Source organism: Barbus barbus (assembly GCF_936440315.1).
Source record: "Barbus barbus genome assembly, chromosome: 41".
In the NCBI taxonomy this organism is placed as follows: domain Eukaryota; kingdom Metazoa; phylum Chordata; class Actinopteri; order Cypriniformes; family Cyprinidae; genus Barbus; species Barbus barbus.
In genome coordinates this window covers 14123030-14136265 of record NC_136719.1, presented here as the reverse complement: position 1 = coordinate 14136265, position 13236 = coordinate 14123030, and the positions used below count along the sequence as shown (strand labels likewise).

The 13236-nt window shown below is 37.1% G+C and overlaps 1 protein-coding gene across 4 annotated transcripts in view; it reads right to left on the bottom strand.

Moving 5' to 3' along the window:
- Nucleotides 1–13236, bottom strand: part of LOC306860844 (agrin-like) — a 262672-nt gene that overhangs the window by 86990 nt on the left and 162446 nt on the right. For all 4 annotated transcript variants that reach the window (XM_079402799.1, XM_079402800.1, XM_079402802.1 and 1 more), the window contains 3 exons: nucleotides 12500–12724; nucleotides 5180–5404; nucleotides 2911–3117 (listed from right to left, as the gene is read on the bottom strand). In XM_079402799.1, coding sequence (XP_079258925.1) covers nucleotides 2911–3117; nucleotides 5180–5404; nucleotides 12500–12724 — 657 coding nt within the window. The remainder of the gene's footprint in view (nucleotides 1–2910; nucleotides 3118–5179; nucleotides 5405–12499; nucleotides 12725–13236) is intronic.

Below are 13236 nucleotides of genomic sequence, written 5' to 3'. Positions count from 1 at the left end.
GAAGAGAGAAGAAGGGAAAAAAGGGAAAGATTCATCCCAGCATTATAGTTGCCACATATGTGCTGCCAGGAGTAGGACACACATAGCATTCAGAATAAATGATAGGGATATTTCTGTACCGTTAAAATGCGCTCAAAATCTGAACCTTGCCAAAACAGCCCTGGATACACGTCCCATAATTAACACACTGTCCAGATCCTGTTTTTTCCCTTTCAAGCTTTTTTTTTTTAGTAACTGCTGCAATAATTTTGAGGTGTTTAATGCATTTTAGTATGAAGTGGAGAGTGGCGCACGAAACAGGCTACCTCTGAATTACTGTAATTGAATATAATTTATTTCTTGATATTTAATGCAGTACATTTGGAGGATATGCCAGGTGTGCACTCCAAAAAAATCATTTCATATTTTTGTCTGGTTTGCAAGTAAAACATGTAATATTCATAAACACCTTTAAGATATTATATATTTATTTTTCTAAGAGAATTAAAGCTTTTTTTGGTTAAAAATGATCCGAAATCAGTATTTCAGCAAGTACATAACCAGCCAGTGTTCAAAACCATCACCTTACTTTAGCACGATTCACAACGGTTAGCTTATAATAATGTTTTCTAATTTGAGTGGTACGGGTAGGTTTTTGAGGGAAATTCGAGCATGCTGCTGCGTCATTACGTCACATCTGTAAACATAAAGAAGTTTTCCCGGCTACTGGGCTATCACATGTGAGGATCCTGCAGTTGACGGCTGGTTTATAGCCTCTTCTCACAGCAGCTAGAATAATTAAATGTATCACTTTGATGGCGGATTGTGATCCAGAAAGGATTATATGTTAATGAAACACGTGTGAATGAAATTAAATTATATTCCAGTTTTAAATATGCTTCTGATTACAGATAGACTTATTACGCAAGATTTGTATTCAATAGTACAATAGTTCATAGTTTGCTTTTTGGGGTTAAAAGAATTTCTTAATATGAAATTTGAATGGCATGACAATTAGATTAGACTGTACAGAAATTGAAATCTAGACGCTTAATATACACACTATACCAATAGTCACGCGATGCTGATGTTGTTAACATTAATAATTTGAGAATAAAGTATAACAATAATAATAATTTGAATGGTTTGATGTGATATGAGCTAACCGATTGTTAGATTTAATCACCATTGTTAGCACGATTTATTTCCTCAGTTGGTCAGAACAAACGTGGCAGACTTGTTACTTACTTGTTCAGATGGCAATATACGATGACAATTCTGATTTGGGTCATATATTCTAAGACGTAGGCTAGAATTTGTGATTAATAAGTGTTTGATTCACACCGGTGCGGTGACTGACAGCTACTCATTCACCTCAAAACATTAGATTCATCCACGCTGAAGCCGTGCCAGAGTACAGCCCACGTAATAAAAATAATTCCACACCTGGCTGCAATACCAGGTTTTCAACAGAGGTGGCGACAAAGAGGCAAACCTTACGGACTGCAGCTTTAAGATATTCTCTAAAAACGAGAATAGATTTTCAGCTATTACTAACCAAAAAGCATCAAATATACTATTGTGTTGTTAAACAAGTACAATTTAGCCATAAAAAGCAATGTCTGACTCATTTTTTTTTTTTTATATATATATATTTTGAATCTCATGGATATTCAGCTCCTATGGCCTTATGGGATGTCCAAATGGGGTGTCCAAATGATCAATGGTAGCACACTTTGCAGATGCAGTGGGTCATGCAGGTATTGCTCACCTGAATATTCGGACATCCTGCGCTACACTGCTTTTTATATACTGTATAGGAGCGAAGTACACACTAGAACTCAAGGGAGAATGCCAAAGGGATGTGCCACACAAGTGCGCAAACGTTTCAAGCAATGCAAGCCGAAAAATCTTCTTCTATGGCCAGACTTCAATCTTCACTGAGCGACTTCACTATCGTACTTTTCATTGTCATTTTTGAATGGCAGCATATAGTTTAAAGTCAAGACATTTGACAGTAACCCTCTTGCCCTCTAGCAAAGGTTTTCTGCTGCCAGAGTGATGCCAGGACACTTTAAATACGGGAATGCTCGCTTCCACATTTTGACAGAGTTTTTACGTCTGCGTAATTGAGTAGATTCTGTTTCTATGCATAAGCATAACAGAGAAACTAACATAGCTCCGATCAAGGAGGCTACATGCATGCATCCATGCAAACCAGTAGTGGGGCAACAACAGGGTCAGAATGATTGGGAAGTGATTCATCCAGACAAACACAGCACTCGGAAAAAAGAAAAGCTCCATGACCTCACTTCCCTTCCAAATAGTGCCATGAGGACTGGAGCTGCAGGGAGGGCCACTCCAACCATCCTCCATCACGCAAACAAACACAAGAGACAGAGACAAAAAGGTACAGGTAGAAAAAAAAGACATCAAACCAGCCCTTTGAGGGCCCCCCTGAAGGAGACCCACAGGTCAGAATTCCAATAAGAAAGGTCAGAGGTTGAACTCTTCCCCGCTCGCAATGAGTGGTGTGTCCGGCGGCGGCCCTGAGCAGACGTCACACAGACAAAGACAGACAGAGAGACACACTGGAACAGAAAAAACAGTTTAAAGACAGCCAAAAAAGGACATAAAACGACAAAGGGGGAAATGACTAGACATTTGAACATGGAAGGACTGGCGTGGACGACTGGCACTGGAGGGGTGAGGACATGAATGAAACATGAAGTCAGCGTTTCATGTATCATCAGAGCTGATGGCAGAATGAGAACGGCATGGAAATGAAAGAGAATGAGCACCTTCCACAAGAATTTCCCGCAAGACACAACCAAACACAAGCACACATACAATGCTAATTAAACAACATCTATTTAGCTAACATAAAATTACAAGAACATAGAAACGCATTGCACAATTCTCCACACTCACCACAGGGCCCTTGTTGCTTAACGGGGATGTCTGTTTTGGTCCGGCACTCTTCGAGTTTCCTCTCGCAGTCGTTGGGGTATGTCTTTCCGTCCATTCCGCACAGGGGCTTGTACGTGCCATCACATTGTATGGGGTCGCAGGAACAACGAAACTCTCCGTTTTCCAGCAAACACATGGCATTGAACTTACAACTGTTTGGGCAGCCGCCTGGAGACCAGAGACACACGTATACAGTACATGCGTCAACAATGTGAAGAATTGCAGTAACCATCCTAGTGCTAATCAACATTGACTGGAGGCATCCAGTCTCTTTCTCTCTCGCTCAATCAGACATCGGATATTGACTCACTCAGGGGTTTTGAATTAATTACCGTGCCTGATTATTTAATCAATTATCTAATTCCATTCAGATTGATTTGGGGTGTTTTTTTCCACTCCGAGTTGTGTTAAGCTGTCACAGACGGGCCGTGGCAGTGTGTAATTACAGCAGCCTTTCCTCTGTTTGAGAAAATTAATTGACCTATTATGTTATTGTACAATCTGAGCTTGATTTATGTTTGATTGCATTATCCAACCTATCTTTAAAGATGTGACATACATGCTGATGAAAGTGGACTCAAAAGAAGCTATAGGAATGGAAGTGGAATTTCGTGAACTACATGAAACAGCTTTCACAACCCTATTGCTTCCACAGTGTGACGTATTTGTGAGTAAAAAGAATATTTAATGAGATAAAATCTAGGGCAAGACTAGATTTAATCCACCGGGAATCGTTTGGATTGCGAAAACTGGGAGTTCCACATAAGAACGGACCTATGAAAGATTGCTGAGGAGAATTTCACTCCTGAAACACTGCTGGTGTTGTGAAATATCTATAACCCTGCTCTGTGACACTTTGTAATGTCAGATCAAAGGTGTAGCAAGCTATCACAATATTTTGTACTAACTAATCAAAAAAAGCCTTTATTAGCTAGTTAGCATTGTGCTATCCTAGTAGGCTAAGCTGTAGCTAGTAAACAACATCTTACCAAAGCTAAAAAATGTAAGGTGACCAGATTTCTGAATGGAAACATGCCACTTTTTTGTGGCTTCATTTATCCTTTAATTAGCAAGCTAACAGCTTAGTGTTATAGCGTAGCATAGTGCTAACCTGCACTAAAATGCTCTTTTGATTAACAACAACATGCTCCATCTAGAATCACTGTGAAAACTGGGTGCTTCATACAGGAACAGACCTAAAAGAGAGTTTTCAGTTTATTATAGAGTACTCTCTCTTGAAAAGCTGCTGGTGTAAATATCAATCCACCCCACATAATCATATCCCCTCTGGAAGTCTTCGTAATGTCTGGTCAAAAATGTAGCATATTATCACAATATCTTGTTCTAACTAATAAAAATATAGCCTTTTTTAGCCAGTTAGCTCTGTGTTAAGATAGTAGGCTATGCTAAAGAAAATATTAACAAAGTTAAAAATGGTGACTAAATATATCCTTCTTTGTTTTCATTTAGCCTACGGTTAGCAGCTAAGCCTACCAGCACATCATATTACTAACTGTTTAAGAAAGACTCTTTTGATTAGCAATAACATGATACCCATTTGATCAGGATCGGAAGCATCTAGAACAACTGGCATCTACTTTGAGGAGGTTTTGATAAATGGAAATAGAAAATTATGGTAATAATAGCAAATAATATGCATTACACTAACACTAATGATGTGAATGATACATTTTGATTTACGTATTGAGAGCAGATCCCAAACACATGTTAACATGCTAGACATGTATTTAACAAAGTAAGACTTTCATCGGAGACAAATGCTATCATTTCTTGAGTTACACTGACACAGAGACAGTTGCTCTGTACTGGGACAACAGTGGCCCACAAATAACACAGCTATCGCTCACGGCACAAACACAGTTCAGACACAGGCACACACTAAGCCACTGTTCGCGCACTATCACAGCTAAACACACATTCTCTCTGCGCTTTGCCACAGGGCTTCAGAGCGTAGCAGGGACGATCTTTTCATCACCCGTGAAGATACAGTCTTGCCACAATACACCTGCCAGAGCCCGACAGGCAAATTGGATTTGTGGAGATTGGTATCGTGTAGGCATGACAGTACTGCTAACCTGACTTAATTTGTCCAGAGCCTCCTCACCGCAGCCATGACAAAATAAATCAAATGCGGCCGTAGGGCTCCTTTATCAGACACGAGCATGAGCTGCTGGGAGTCTGTGACATCTCTGCTTTAGGAGGAACTCACCTTTCTCCTTGCAGCGGCCTAAAGAAATCTTCTTGAGCTCCAGGTTGTTCTGCAGGGCTGTTCGCTCCATCCGACACTCACTATCGTAAGTGTGGCCGTCGCTGGCGCAGATGGGCGTACTGTCGGGTGGGCAGGAATCGGCTGGGGCAAAGGTAAACTGCTTGTAGGTCTTTGGGTTCACTCGACAGGCCACACTCAAGCTGTTCAGAGTGTCACTGCAAGGATCTGAGGACAAGAGTTGAAAAAATGTGTCAGACCGAGATGGCAATTCATGACTTTCATTGCATTTTGTTGATATAATGTTGATAATCTGAATCTAAATATTGCCAAAATGTTACCAAATACCACCAAAGCTTTCTTTGTGTTTTCATTTAGGCGTCAGTTAGCATACTAACAGCTTAGCCTATTAGCATAGCAATGTTCTTTTTAAATATGCAATACCATACTTTGGAAGGTGGATACAGTCTTGCACAATACCGGCATCCATTCTTTTACCTCACAATTACATTTATTGTGCCTTTTTGTCACTATTATTTTTAGTAAAGTCTTTTTTTTGGGCGTTTTTGCCTTTATTGTTACAGGACAGTGTAGATGAGACAGGAAGCAAAGTGGGAGAGGGAGAGGGGGGAGGGATTAGCAAAGGTCCTTGAGCCGGGATTCAAACTTGAAGAAAAGGTGAAACCATAATGTTATGAAGCTAGACTGACACAGAATAGAAGAATTGTTGAATAAAGTTGATATTTTTGTTTTCTTTGCGCACAAAAAGTATTCTCGTAGCTTCATAACATTACGGTTGAACCACTGCTGTCACATGGACTATTTTAACAATGTCCTTACTATCTTTCTGGGCCTTGAATGTGGTACATGTAGTTGCGTTGCTGTCTATGCAGTGTCAGAAAGATCTCAGATTTGATCAAAAATATCTTTTGATATTTGTGTTCTGAAGATGAACAAAGGCCTTACGGGTTTGGGATGACATGAGGGTAAAGAGTAATTATTACATTAAAACCATTAATGTATTACATTACATTTACCAACCTCAAAGTTTTGAACAGCAGTACATGTATATTTTCCCTGTAAATATTGATTAACTTTTTTTGATAAATGTTGGATTTAAACTCTTAAGGACAGCACACCTCCAGGACCAGAGTTTCTGGTATGTGAGCACATGCCCTATCCACTACCCTACAGCAACAACGCCATTTTTGGACTTGAATGTTCTTCTTTTTCTAAGCATCTTCTAGGCTCTATTGATGGAGCTGTTGTCAGAGGCGTGTCATTTATTGAGAAGAAATACTGAAAAGTGAAAAGATAAGGGTGACAGCTGACGGGACGGGAGTGATGAGGATGTGGGAGCTGATGGGTCTTTGTGGCTGCAGGGGGCTCCAGGCCCTGGCCCTGTATGACAAGATCATAATTGTAATAGAAATGCCATGATGGTTATTGAAATAAGTGTGACAGTTTCGCCAGCCTCCACACTTTTCAGAAACAAGACGACACAAAGGACTTATCAGCCGGTGTCATGCTAAGACAATGCCGAGCCGCAAGCGAGTCGCACAATCTCGAAAGCGTGGAAGAGAAAGAAGCATGGAGACAGAGAGAAAAAAAGACAAGAGAGACAGAAAGGACAGAGGAAATTAGACAGGAAAGACAAAACACGTAAACAAAACAAAGTATGAGAGGAGAGGAAGAACACAGACGAATAAAGAGAACAAGAAAATGAGAACAAATAAGCGGGAAATGAAGACAAAGCCACAGAGATAGAGAGACATCATGAAAGCAAATAACACACAGATGGACACATGCACACTAGGGATGTATAAAACGACATATTTCAGAATCCGCTAGTCAGTGGCTTTTTCCTGAATGACTAGTCAACTAATTAGGCTAGAAATTGACTAGTCAGCTACCAACCCAGCCTTAAATTCACACAAATCAAATCCAATACTTCCAGCAATAAATTAATTAATTAATAAATTCTTAGTATTTTTGTCTTGTTTAACATAAAGAAAAAGAAAAAAATCTAAGCATCTTTACAACAAAATAAATGTACTTATCAAAAATAATGATTGTTGTTTTTCAAGTAAATTCATCCTCTTGTAAGCATGTTTAGATATGTTTTTTTCATAAAAAATAAAACAAAAAAGGATTAAGCCTATTTTTGTTTCTCAAACATTAATAATCTCAAATAATAATATAAGGTTACAGTTAGTTAAGTTAACCCATCCTAAATGCACACCCAATAGTTATAGCATAAATAAATAAATAAATAAATAAATAAATAAATAAATAAATAAATAAATGAATAATCTTTTAAATCAAGACAAAACAAAATTAGATTATTTTTGTTTCTCAAGTATTTATTTACTCTTTAAAAGATGTTTATGTTTTTTATGTTTTCTGAGAAACAAGACAACAATAATGATTATTTTTGAAACCAGACAACAACAATAATAATAATAATATTTCCCCTCACATAAATTTACCTTATGTTTAGGATGTTAAAATAATTTTCCCGGGGGGAAAAAAAGAGCAGATTTAGAAAATTATTATTTGCAGTGACAGATCGTACAACGTGGCATTTAGAACATGTATAGAGATTTTGGAAGTCATATTTCTTATTGTCTGGTTTCAAATGTAAATATGCCAAAGTTAAGTCAACGCATCCTAACTGCACACAAATCAAACTCAATAGTTCTAAGGCTCTGAATTAAAAAACAAATATACAAGCATTAAGCATAAAAGCCCAGGGAGAGAGGTGGGCCGACAGAAAGTGTTGCTGCCAGGTCAGGGACTGATGTATACTAACACAATAATAGGACGGCTCTCAGAGGAGGGGAGTATGGAGCTCGACCAAAAGGGTCCAGCGCAATGCGGGCAGCGCCTCCAACAACATCTCGCCACACAAGCCGGCCATTACAGCTGGAGAAACCATTAGCTCCCATTAAGAGAGGCCGGCTGGAGCCAGCATTCAGTGTATTGCTGCCTAACAGTGCCATGCAGGGGTGGCTGTAATTAGCCAGGCACACTGAGCCCCGCTCCAGCAGGGAGTATGTATGAGGCCGCTCCATTAGACCAGACCCTGTATCTAGGTGCCTGACAGTTGCTGGCCAAGACCTTAATGCATGTGTTGGAGGAACAGTAGCTGTAGCCGTGGTTTACAGGAATGAATGTGTATACAGGGCCGGCCAAAAATGTGTCTAAGTGTGCTTTGAAATAACAGTGGCCCATGTCCTGCTGTACGATTGATTGTGGGTTTGTTTGTTTTGTTCCTCAGTTCTCTGTGTAAAACAAAATGTGTTGCAACACTGCAGGATTTAATAAATAAATAAAATAATAATACATTTATTTTTCATGGAAAAAATATGCACAATATATTTACTTGAGATGCCAAAATGATGTTTTTAGGATGTTTAGATTAGTTTTCACAAGACAAAATTACATAAAATGATTATGTGTTTATATTTTGCTTTTCTAGCAAACACACTGTCTTCTAAGGTTGTTTAGATGTTTTCTTGGAAAACAAGACAAAATAAAAATGAATGATTTTTGTTTCTAACGTAAATTTGATCCTATATTAGGCATGTTTACAAATGTTTTCCTAAAAATATAATAATAATAATAATAAAATAAATAAAAATAAGGATTATTAAGTAAATTGATCTTCTTTTAAGGATGTTTTGATATTTTCTTTGAAAAACAAATAAACAAAAAGTAAACTGTTGCTACTTAAGTAAACTGGTCTTATTTTAAGGATATTAAAACATGTTTTCCTGAAAACAAGACAAAAATAATAATTATTTAAACAATTTTGTTTGTTATTGTTTTTAGGATATTCAAATATTTCCTGGAAAAAACAACAACAAAAAACACCAAGCAGAGGCACCATCCCTTTATCCTTTTTAAAAGGAACTTTATAAATGTTTTCTAGGAAAACAGACATAACATACTGTTTATTTTTGCTTCACAAGTAAACTGATCCACTTTTAAGGATGTTAAACAAGACAAAACAAAAATAGTGGTTCTGTTTCTCAAATAAATGTATGTTAAAATGTTCTTGTTTAAGGATGTTTAAATATTTTTCCTGGAAAACAAGGCAAAAATACAGTTTAAGAAACTGATTATGAAGTGAAACATGATTTAACCTTTGTTGTATAGACAGTTTAGAGGTCAGATTTCTTATTCTGTCTTATTTAATTTCCTTTTTCTTATTTTCAATGGAGTGTCCCTCAGTGATAAAAAATACCATTTGTATGTGCTGACTGAATCAGAGTCAGTAACCGCAAGGATGGTGTCTCTAAGTTAGATTTAGAGTTGCTGTCTGTCCTCCTTGGTGCTTTGCACTCTCAAGGGGGTTAAAATGAAAGACACTCTCCCAAGAGCCACGGAGAAACATACTCCACTCGTCCTCTGGGACCCGAGGCATTCATCCAGCCCTGCCGCCCAGAGAGCCATCATTTACAAGAGGTGACTTCCCTCTGAGTCTGTCTGCCTCGCTCTGCCGCAGGAAACACCACAATGTCACACACCCCAGACAAGACACAAGACTTGCTTTCAGAAAGTGTCTAAAAAATACAGCCAAAATCCTCTTCTGTAATGGTATTTTTGTCTTGTGTCTTAGTAAAAAAAATAACTCAACATTCATAAAACTCTTGAGAAGCGAAACTGCACAGGATAATGAAACTTGTTTTCAGAGAAAATATTTTCAATTACATTTATGTTTCTAGCCCCATGGGCAAAAACCTCTCTAACTTTTGTTAGATTTGTGCATTGGAACAATTCCAACGGCAATGAAGTAAGAAAAATATACTTAATTTTAAGAGGAACTCTCTGAAAACAAGTCTCACTATTTTATGCATTTTTGCTCCAAGTAATTTGATCTTTTTAGCTCAAAAACAAGACAAAAATACAGATTAAGAAAATGATTCTTTTGCACTGCAGACTAGAGGCTGTTGATCATCTAACCATCCTACATTTTTAACAAGAGTACAGAAATGTTTGGTAAAAAATGGCAAGGTTAAATACGGAAGGAAACAACTGAAAATGATCTAATGATCATCCTCTGAGAGTGCAGGGTATGCTAGAGCAAATATACGGAGACAGATAGCAGGGCTTAACCTGCTGGAACTTTCCAAACATGCTGGTCTGTGGGGATCTTTATTGACTTCTCTTAAAAATGTGAATGTGTCCAGACTTCATCACGGAGCAAAGATGAATAAAAGAGATCAAAATAAAACTCTGAAATGTCAGAGAGGGGCGGAATAAGCTGAAAAAAGAATCTGACAGCTCGTCAGGCAGCATGGAAGGGAAATGTCATTAGGCAGTGCAGGGTGGGAAGGGGGCTTTTCATGAACGACACTCTGTCCTCATGACTCAAACTCCCCACTAACATGAAACAGCCAGGATTTAATCAAAGAAGAGCTCAAAAATCCAGACAGTTAGCATGGAGAAGTGTGATGTGACGGGAGCTTTCAGCAGAATAATTGATCTGTTGAATTTTTTACTCAAAATTCATCCATAATACTCTTTAACAAGCATTCAGAACCCAAAATCACGCAATACAATTGATGTGTTGCATAATCAGATACTTTTTTTTTTAATTATCCTCTAATTTTATATTATGTTCTTGTTGTTGTATTTTTGTGTATACACTGGAAGCTTCATTACCAAGAAAAATCCCTTCCCTGGCAGTAAAGCACTTTCTGATTCTGAATTCTTTCAAGTAATATAACAAGACATTTAATTTAATAAAATGTTATTTTATTCATTACTTTTTACAAATACATTATGTAAAAGTTATTTTTCTTCTTTCGACCCGCTTCAAATCATGGGGGAAAAAAGTAAAAACAGTCTAAAAATGTAAATTTAATACATTATTTTGTTAATTTTATTATCATCATTATCATTTAATAATGGTAATAAATCGCGTTTGGTCTCGTACTGCATCGTGTATCTTGTCAGTGTGTGCACTTGCTTGGCCATTTGTAGTTGATAAACAGGAAAGTGGGTCCAGCTGAATTGAAATGATCATTTGTTGGTTTGGTATAATAAAGGTTATTATACCGCGGCAGCGGTCGCGGCAGTCGTCGTGTGAAGCCCTCTTAGTGTGAAGACCAAAGAGTGTAAAGACCATCGACTCTACCGTGCGACTCCACCGGGCAGGGACACCGGCAAGGGATAGTAGTAGCTTTTTATTTAATTTCTTTCATTGATATGTTTATTATTGAAATGTTGTTGTTATATGCATGTGTCAATTTTATTTAATTTCTTTATTTTCTTAACTATGTGGGTAGATAGTATTTATAGAGTTGTAACTTTTTAGTTTTAGTTACTTTTTCTTATTTGTAAGTCGCTTTGGACAAAAGCGTCTGCTAAATGACAAAAGTAAAAGTAAAGTAAGTAAAGTAATGGTTTTAGCATTATGTAAATAATACGTAATAATTAATATATAATACTCCTTAATAATAATATAAAATAATTATATTATTAATGTATTAATAAATATTAATGTATTTATTTTTGTATATATATATATTCATGCACAAACATATACACATAAATATACAGTAATTTATTATATTATTTTATATTCTTATTAATAATTATGATAATTATAAAATAGGCAGGTATATACTGTATATATATATATATATATATGCATCCAAAATAAATGTTTTTGTTTACATAATATATGTGTGTGTACTGTATATATTTATTATATAAATACACACACATGCATGTATATATTCAAGAAAAATGTTATGTACAATACAATACAATACAATATTTATATATAATATTAATTATATTCATATGAATATATATATGGAAATACATGGAAATAATTTCAAAATATATACTGTATGAGTATGCATTTATATATACATAAAAATATCAACAGCATACACATATATTATTATAACCTGTAATAATAATAGTAATAATATAGTAATATAGTAATAATAATATATATATTATTTTAAACAAAAATATATGCGATATATATATATATATACACACACACACACACACACACACACACACACACACACACACACACACACACACATATATATATATATATATATATATAAAAAAACACACACATATACATATTTTTGTTTTAGAAAGGGGATCACTTGGATTTTAAAAGTAACATTCCCTAAAACTGACCACAATTGCATTCTAAAAGCAGCTAAAACGACCTGTGATCACTTTGAAGGAATTTGCAATGGAAGAATGGCAAGATGGTAACAGAACTACACGTGATAATCACATAAATGTAATGCTTATGACTATTTAAAGGCTGCACAGACTCACCGCAGCGGCCTTGGTGATGCACGCGGATGTTCTTCTGAGTGGCGCAGGCTTTCATGTTGAGCTCACATTCACTTTGGTAGTCCAGGCCGTCGCTGCCGCACACCACGTGCTTGGGGACGTTCTCACAACTCAGAGGACACATGCACTTGGTGGACAGACCGTCGGATGACTGGATGCAGGTGCTGCCAAAGCTACAGGTCACCTCACTGCATGGGTCCTTCAGGGCTGGAAAACAAGGAAAAGAGAAAGTGAGTGTAGAAAATGCCTGAATAACATTTGACAACATAATCTGAGATGAAGTGGCTCTTAGTTTGTTGCTATATGGTTGCTTGGTTTTTAAGTTTTATAAAGTATGCTCGTACCTATTCATGCATCTAGCACACATGGTACAGGAAGAGTTACGTGCCAAAGTTTAATATTAATGTTAGCACAAATTACATGATGTACTGTTGGTCGTGTTCGGATAATTGGTTGGCTGCTTGTCATGTTCAAACTATAAAGTCTGTTTAAGGTGGGAGTTCATGGGTGAGCTCCAAACATGAATGCTATTACTGAGATAAGATTGGGTTAAAATGAGGCACGGTCTCCCAGCACCTCCACACGGCTCAGATGTGCCCCGTGTCGATACAGATGGCAGAGTGAAGTGGCTTAACCCAGGATGAAGAACAGCTCAGTGCCCCAGACTTGAATATTCGGTCACAGCTGGGTGGGTGTACAAACAAGTCACTCTAATTCAC